This window comes from Hyperolius riggenbachi, unplaced genomic scaffold (genome assembly GCF_040937935.1).
Source record: "Hyperolius riggenbachi isolate aHypRig1 unplaced genomic scaffold, aHypRig1.pri scaffold_270, whole genome shotgun sequence".
Classification (NCBI taxonomy): domain Eukaryota; kingdom Metazoa; phylum Chordata; class Amphibia; order Anura; family Hyperoliidae; genus Hyperolius; species Hyperolius riggenbachi.
Window position 1 is genome coordinate 7,425 of NW_027152481.1, and position 8,412 is coordinate 15,836.

The window sequence follows — 8,412 nt, forward strand, 5'->3', positions numbered from 1 at the left end:
GATGTTATACTGAGGAATGGAGATAAGCCTTTCATATGGTGTACAGTATCTCCTCCTCATTTGTTGGTACTATGATGTTATACTGAGGACTGGAGATGGGCCTTTCATATGGTGTACAGTATCTCCTCCTCATTTGTTGGCACTATGATGTTATACTGAGGAATGGAGATGGGCCTTTCATATGGTGTACAGTATCTCCTCCTCATTTGTTGGTGCTATGATGTTATACTGAGGAATGGAGATGGACCTTTCATATGGTGTACAGTATCTCCTCCTCATTTGTTGGTGCTATGATGTTATACTGAGGAATGGAGATGGGCCTTTCATATGGTGTACAGTATCTCCTCCTCATTTGTTGGTGCTATGATGTTATACTGAGGAATGGAGATGACCTTTCATATGATGTACAGTATCTCCTCCTCATTTGTTGGCACTCTGATGTTATACTGAGGAATGGAGATGGGCCTTTCATATGGTGTACAGTATCTCCTCCTCATTTGTTGGTACTATGATGTTATACTGAGGAATGGAGATGGGCCTTTCATATGGTGTACAGTATCTCCTCCTCATTTGTTGGTGCTATGATGTTATACTGAGGAATGGAGATGGACCTTTCATATGGTGTACAGTATCTCCTCCTCATTTGTTGGTGCTATGATGTAATACTGAGGAATGGAGATGGGCCTTTCATATAATGAACAGTATCGCTTAGAATGAATGAATAAACCTGGAATTTCCCGCTAAAATGACTGAATTTATAAAGCCTTCCTGCAAGAGGTATCTTTAGTTTTGTGATTTGCCTTACAAACTCCATACTTATCTTAAGGGGCATAACTAGGAATCACTGGGTCCCCCTGCCAAACTCTGGATGAGGCCCTCTCCCCCATTTGCTTTTTGCACAGGTAAACTAAGAACCAAAGTTATTCAATTGGCTAGCGCCAATGTGTTTCTCCCATGCGCCAACTTGAATGTGTTTTCCCCATGCAGATAAAAACAGACAGCAGTAAGGGACTGCACTCATTTTCTCTATCAGTAACATTAGCTTCTGTAATAAAACCTGCATGTTTTCACACATACAGACACACATGGTGTGCAGAAAACACATACAGAAAACCAACAGATGGTCCCAGCCTCAGCATATTACACTCACTCTGTCCTCCTCTCATGGAACCGAAGAGGCTCTGCAGACTTCTCCAGCATCACTACGGTACAGAACACTTGGAGAGGGGAGAAGAGGCAGAGGCTGGGGGCGGGGCGTTGTACAGAAGACTCAACTGCACACTGAATAGGGACTGTCTACAAATCTTAGTCTACAAAACTTTGTATGATTTGTTATCAGTGGCTGAGTAGATTTAGTCATTAGAACAGATGTGCAGTGAGCAGAAAGCTTTTTTTATCTCCGTGCCCAGACTCCTCAAGCATCACTACAGTACACAGCATTTGGGAGGGGGTACAGCAGCACTGTACACAAGATGCTGCTGAACACTGAATAGGGACTGTCTACAAATCTTTGTCTACAAAACTTTGTATGATTCCTTATCAGTGGCTGAGCAGATGTAGTAATTACAAAAATTGTGCAAAGAGCAGAACGTTTTTTCTCTCCATGCCCACAGTTGTCAGTCTCTCAGGATAGGGAAAATAAACCATTACCCCCACGGGGCCCCCTGAGGCTTCTGGGCCCCCTGCGGCTGCATCCCTTGCAGGGTCTATTGTTACACCCCTGCTTATTTTATGAAATCATGTGAGGATCATTCTGCTTATGTTACACTCCCAGACATAAAATCAATATGTGAAATATTTCTAATTTGTTTCTTACTTACTTTCACTGATATCTAGAGAACATCCCTCCTCCTTACTTGTCCTCCTTATGTCACCCTGCTCGGTAGACTGCTGATCACTCCTCATATACATCTCTTCTTCCTCCTCTTTACTCATCATGTCCACCTCCTCAAAAGAGTACTGATTACTCCTCACATAGGTCTCTTCTTCTTCCTCTTTCATTATCCTCATGTCACCCTCCTCCATAATCTGCTGATCACTCCTCACATCTATCTTTTCTTCTTCCTCTTTACTTGTCCTCATCATGTCACCCTCTTCCATAGACTGCTGATCACTCCTCACATATGTATTTTCTTCTTCCTCTTTAATTGTCCTCATCACATCACCCTCCTCCATAGACTGCTGATCACTCCTCACATATGTCTCTTCTTTTACCTCTTTAATTGTCCTCCGTGTTTCACCCTCCTCCATAGATTGATGATCATTCCTCACATATGTCTCCTCTTCTTCCTCTTTAATTGTCCTCCTCATGACACCCTCCTCTACAGACTGCTGATCACTCCTCACATATGTCTCCTCTTCTTCCTCTTTAATTGTCCTCATCATGTCACCCTCCTCCATAGACTGGTAGTCACTCCTCACATACGTCTCTTTTGTTTCCTCTTTAACCTTTGTTTTGAAAAAATAAACTGGTCTTCATCCTTAAAAAAAAAAATACAAAACAACATTTTAGCATTGAAGGATTGAGACTACAAATATAAAATAGTCATAGTTACTGCCCATTCATAGTTCCACCTACCTGATAATGGTGGGGAATGGTGATATCTTCCTGTGGACAATCCTGGTAATAAAGAGGACCTGTACATCTCTCTGGTGGGGTTGTCATACGGGATCTACCTGTAGGGAACACACACACACTGACTGAATATGAGGGGACAAGGCAACAAACAATTCTCAGAGTTTTCTCACAAAGGTTTCCTCAGCTCATTAACATAATACTTGTCCAACACCCAGCAAGGGAAAAACACTGAAACATAGGTAAGAAAAATAAAAGTATGGAAAATTTGGTACAAACTTTGAGTACTTTTTTGTTGGGTTCTGAAGAGACATCTCAGTGATACGGTGTAGAAATATCTCATGTGAGAAAGCTGGAGAGAATCTAATCAGGGACAATGTTTCTATGGGCCTTGGTCAGTATAAAGGAAAAGAAAATAATAAAAATCAGACTTTGTACAGCGAGGGACACAATATGTCCCAAAGCCTCCTGAGGACTCCCAGAAGCGGTGTTACGTCACATGGGGGACAGCGGGGGAACGAGAACGCCGAGAGGGGACAGGAAAGGCTCAATAGGATTAATCACTAAAGATTTGCTTTAACTGGAACTTTCCATGGGACCAATGATATTCAGAAATGAATGATTACTTAAAGGTCAACTGAAGTAAGAAGAATATGGATGCTGCCTTTTTTTCCTTTTAAACAATACCAGTTGCCTGGCAGTCCTGCTGATCTATTTGGCTGCAGTAGTGTCTGAATCTCACCAGAAACAAGCATGCAGCTAATCTTGTCAGATCTGACAATAATGTCAGAAACACCTGATATTCTGCATGCTTGTTCAGGGTCTGTGGCTAAAAGTATTAGAGGCAGAGGATCAGCAGGGCACCCTGGAAACTGGTATTGCTTTAAATGAAATAAATATGGCAGCCTCCATATCCCTCTCGCTACAGTTGTCCTTTAACTTCCACAAAAAGTATGCAAGTCCTCGTGTATCTAAGCAAGTATACAGTCTGCATGTATCCTATAAAGTATACAAGTCCTTGTTCTTCCCACTCCCTGCTATTAAAGTGAACCTAAACTGTGGATAAAAAACAGAGTTTAATGTACCTGGGGCTTCTACTGGCCCCCTGCAGAAGTCCTGTGCCCTCACCTTCATGGAACGATCCTCCGGTCCCCCGCAGTGGCTATGCAGTGGCCAGTCGCTGAGCCACTGCGCCTGCACAGCCCTGGCCACGCACATCCCCGCTCACGATGCCATCCTGCTCAGGTTATACGCTTTTTTTTTTATCCGCAGTAAGGTTCACTTTCAGTATCCAGGACTTTGTATATCCCCCATAAAGTATGACAGTATATCACAAGACTGAAAGTGAATCTTAAGTGAAAATAAATGTGAAATTCACAGCTACCTGCTCCTTCCTTAGGTTATCAGGCCCCTTCTTGAGGCCAGCCTCCTCCTCCCATTCTGCCCACTCTGCGTCCTCTCTTTGTGCGCTCCTGCACAGCTGTGTACTGGGCATGCACTGTTACTACTGTTTCTAAACCATGCATGTCAAGGCCTCATCCTCACCTGTGGGCGCTGTGCACAGCCATTTGAAAGCGCTATCCACATGGACAGCGCATGCACCCCACTCCAGCTGGAACCAGTCAGAGATGGTCGGGGGGGGGGGGGGGGAGGGGGACTACAGCAGCAAGACCAGATTTGTACCCTTTACCGCCCAAGGCCACTGCCAGCAGCCACCCCCCTTTAGCATAGGTAGCCAGATGACCCTCCCCTTTAGTATAGGCAGCCAGATGACCCTCCTCCCCACCTTCAGTATAGGTAGCCAGATAACCCTTCCCCCCCTCCAGTTTACATAGCCTGATATCCCTCCCCCACCCCCCTTTTCTCTAGTATAAGATGCCAGACCCTTTGCCCCCGTAATATAGCTTGCTGCCCACCTGCACTTGATCCTGTGGTGCCCTAGACCATGGCATATGTGGCCTTGGCTTAAAGGGAAGGTTCAAGCAAAATAAAAAAAATGAGTTTCACTTACCTGGGGCTTCTACCAGCCCCATGCAACCATCCTGTGCCCTCGTAGTCACTCACTGCTGCTCTAGTCCCCTGCTGGCAGCTTTCCGACCTCGGAGGTCGGCGGACCGCATTGCGTAAATTTTTACGCATTCCCGCTAGTGCAGGAACATTAACACATACATTTTTACGCATTACTGGTTCAATGCGTAAAAATGTACGCATTGAACCAGTAATGCGTAAAAATGTATGTGTTAATGTTCCTGCACTAGCGGGAAAGCGCAAAAATGTACGCAATGCGGCCTGCTGACCTCCGAGGTCGGAAAGCTGCCAGCGGGGGACTGGAGCAGCAGTGAGTGACTACGAGGGCACATGATGACTGCATGGGGCTGGTAGAAGCCCCAGGTAAGTGAAACTCATTTTTTTTATTTTGCTTGAACCTTCCCTTTAAATCTGGCCCTGAGCAGCAGTATGGAGGGGAGGCCAGGCACATGAGGGGGCCACTGAGTGTCTGATAAAGATCTAGCTATGAACATTACATCTACTTTTGTGTCAGGTACACTTGCAGTAACTGCCCCAGAGTGCTCACAGGCTGCCAGAAGCTGCAGGGATTGGCAACGGCTGAAAAGCCAGCTGAATAAGATTTACCTCACACTATCCATTGCTGATCCCTGCCAGGATAGAATATTCTGGGGCAGCAACCTCTGCTTGGATCCCGGGCCAATCAAATGCATTTCCAGGTCATTTGGATCAGTTCCAATCAGCATAAGATTTGCATGGGACCCGGAATCACCAGGAAGTCATTAACCCTTTCCAAACCGCTTTTTATGATCACACACTGTCTCCCTATCTCTTAATTTTACATGGCTGTGTGGGGGGAACGTGGGTGATCTCTGAGCGCTGCTGCAAAGGGTACCGGTGGAGTTTGTACACAAGGAAGTAACTCGTCTATAGGGGGATTGAGAACCATGCCAGCTCTCGCGCTGTAGCTCCGCCTTGTATAGCATGCTCGCCAGTGTAATATGCAATTACACAGCGTGGCGTGGTGCAGAAGTGCGACAAAGTGTCAGGCTTAGTAATAGTCTGAGCAGCCTGATGCCGGGCTGAACTATATCCCACCACAGTGCAGGCAACAGTCTACTTTAGGGGACCCAGCGGGAAACCTCATAGGGAAAGGTTCTACCTTGGCGGTAATGACGAGATCGGTTCATCCATTACCGCCGCGGTGGATTTCTCAGCCCCTGGAGGGTCTTTTTACATAAAATTTTTGGAGAAAAAAAATTTTTGGAGCACGCACTGATCCCCCCCGATTGCGCTGTTTTAAACATACCCCCCAGAGCCCGCGCCAGCGCAGCCTCTCCATAGCCTCCAAGGGTCGCAATGATGGCATTTAGAACTGCGCTTGACGTCAGACGTCATGCCCGATCATCGCGATAGCAATGCCTGAAGCTATGGCGGAAGTCTCGGCCATCGCGGGATCGCGGCCAGATAAATATTGCCGGGGGCTAACGGAGGGAGGAGGACAGTGCCGGGGGACTTGGGGGCAAAGTGTAGCTAGCCTAGAGCTAGCTACATCAACATAAACACATTTAAAAAAAAAAAAAAGCCACCCGTGGCCGCAATTGATCGAACGCCAGGGTAGTTAATCATAGCACCCTCTTACAAAACAAAGTCTTGTGATTGGCTAAACAGCGTGGGCGGAATTTACTCCTACCAATTGGAAACCTAGCAGTTTAAAGAGAATCTGTATTGTTAAAATCGCACAAAAGTAAACATACCAGTGCGTTAGGGGACATCTCCTATTACCCTCTGTCACAATTTCGCCGCTCCCCGCCGCATTAAAAGTAGTCAAAAACAGTTTTAACCACTTCAGTGCCGGGGGGGGGGGGGTTGCCTGATCGGTGCTGCGTGGGCTCTCCAGCCCGCAGCACCGATCAGCTGGCAGCCAGGGCGATCAGGCTTCCCCCCTTTTTTCCCCACTAGGGGGATGTCCTGCTGGGGGGGTCTGATCGCCGCTGGCTGCTGCGCTTTGCCGGGGGGGGGAGGGGGCTCTTCAAAGCCCCCCTCCGCAGCGCTTCCTGGCCTCCTTCCCTCTCCCTCCCTCCCCCTTGCTCTGTGAGCGGCGCAGGACGGAATTCCGTCCTGCGCCGGATAGGATAGGCTTCAGCCTATCAGGTGCCGGCGGTCCCCGGCCAATCAGAGGCCGGGGATCGCCGATCTCTGCCACGGCGCTGCTGCGCAGCAGCGCCGTTTACATGTAAACACCGGGGAAGATCTTCCCCGTGTGTTTACATTTACCCTGCGAGCCGAACTGACATGGAACGGCCGCTCCATGGACGCCACTTCAGGATTCAGGGGCGTAGTTAAGCGTACGTCGAATCCTGAAGTGGTTAAAAAAGTTTGTTTGTAAACAAACAAAATGGCCACCAAAACAGGAAGTAGGTTGATGTACAGTATGTCCACACATAGAAAATACATCCATACACAAGCAGGCTGTATACAGCCTTCCTTTTAAATCTCAAGAGATCATTTGTGTGTTTCTTTCCCCCTGCAGCTCACTGAAGAGTTACAAGCTGATTGTTTGTTTACTCTTGCAGACAGCTCTGCCTGGTTGTCTGTAATTCTGCAGTATGTGACTCATCAGTATGTGAACAGAGGATTTATCCAGCTTGTAAAAGATAAGAGAGCAGAGAAAAGCTGGCTAATGTAAATAACACACACACACAGGGGAGTGTGCATAGAGGGGGCCTGCAGGGGAGGCGTGCATAGCAGATTACACTGAAGAGTTGGCAGCCTTCCAGACACAGGACGTCAAGTCCGACAGGGGAAAGATAAGCTGATTTATTAGAGATATGGTGATAGTAGAAAGTGCTGCAGTAAGCCAGAGCACATTATAATAGGTTTAGGAACCTGTAGGATGGTAGAAAACACAATGACATTTTTGTTACAGAGTCCCTTTAAGAGTGTGCCATCCAGCCAATCACATTGGCTAAATTTACCAATGAGGATTTTTGCTGGGTCCCCAAAATGCACCAACGTAATATTTATATCACGTGGCGCAGCGGCAGTCTAAATGGTTCAAAGTGAGGGAGTTAGTGGCAGATGCTGGGCCACATCTGGTGAGTGCACCTCCAGCGACAGACATACTTTTCCAGTCTGACAGCAGGTGCTGGGGGGACAGTCTACTGTCAGATGATCGGGAAGGGGTTACCCTTTCTCCATATTCAGGGGAAGTTAGAGTAATCACAGTATATACAGTTAAACTATTTTAACTAAATATGATTAGCTATTTGTTCAAAAAAAAGTTACCCCATGCATCAGTAGCACACAGGCCATGTCATCATTTATTTTAATGTGGTGTTATTATTAAGCAAAAACTCATTACCTCCTCTGCTGTCAGTTCCAGAAATGTCTGCATTTCACTTCCTGTTACCTCTAACCCAGAACTTCCTGTTCGTATGCTCCGCCTTTTCCTGCTTACTGCTTCTGGCTATATGTCACCACCTGGTGTTTGATATAAAGAACTGCAGCTTCAGCAGGAGACTTAATGGTCTGGAGGGGGTTTTGAAACAGCTGCCCCATTTTAGTCATTACTGTTCCATATATTACAAGTATTAATGGGCAACGTCCACTGACGGAGTCAGAAATTGAGTCAGAAATCTGGAGACTTTATTAAATTCTAGAGCCGCCAATGAATCAATCAGCAGCATGTTAAGTTGCCCCTTCAGGAAGGAATTAGTCCCCAGATAGTTTCACTTTAGCCCCAGAAGTTCCACTTCATGTGGCGCAAACTTTTCCAATTTCACAAATTTTTTGATCATCTCGAAGTGCCAATGATGATCCAAACATTC

At 46.4% G+C, this 8,412-nt stretch overlaps 1 protein-coding gene across 1 annotated transcript; it reads right to left on the reverse strand.

Moving 5' to 3' along the window:
* Positions 1 to 1,820: 1,820 nt before the first annotated feature.
* On the reverse strand, positions 1,821 to 7,996 carry LOC137543866 (golgin subfamily A member 6-like protein 25; the record flags this gene model as incomplete). Its single annotated transcript, XM_068264935.1, has 3 exons — positions 7,947 to 7,996; positions 2,579 to 2,676; positions 1,821 to 2,480 (listed from the first exon to the last, which is right to left on the reverse strand). A coding segment is annotated over exon 3 (580 nt), but the record flags the coding sequence as incomplete, so codon positions are not given.
* Between the last annotated feature and the right edge of the window lie 416 nt (positions 7,997 to 8,412).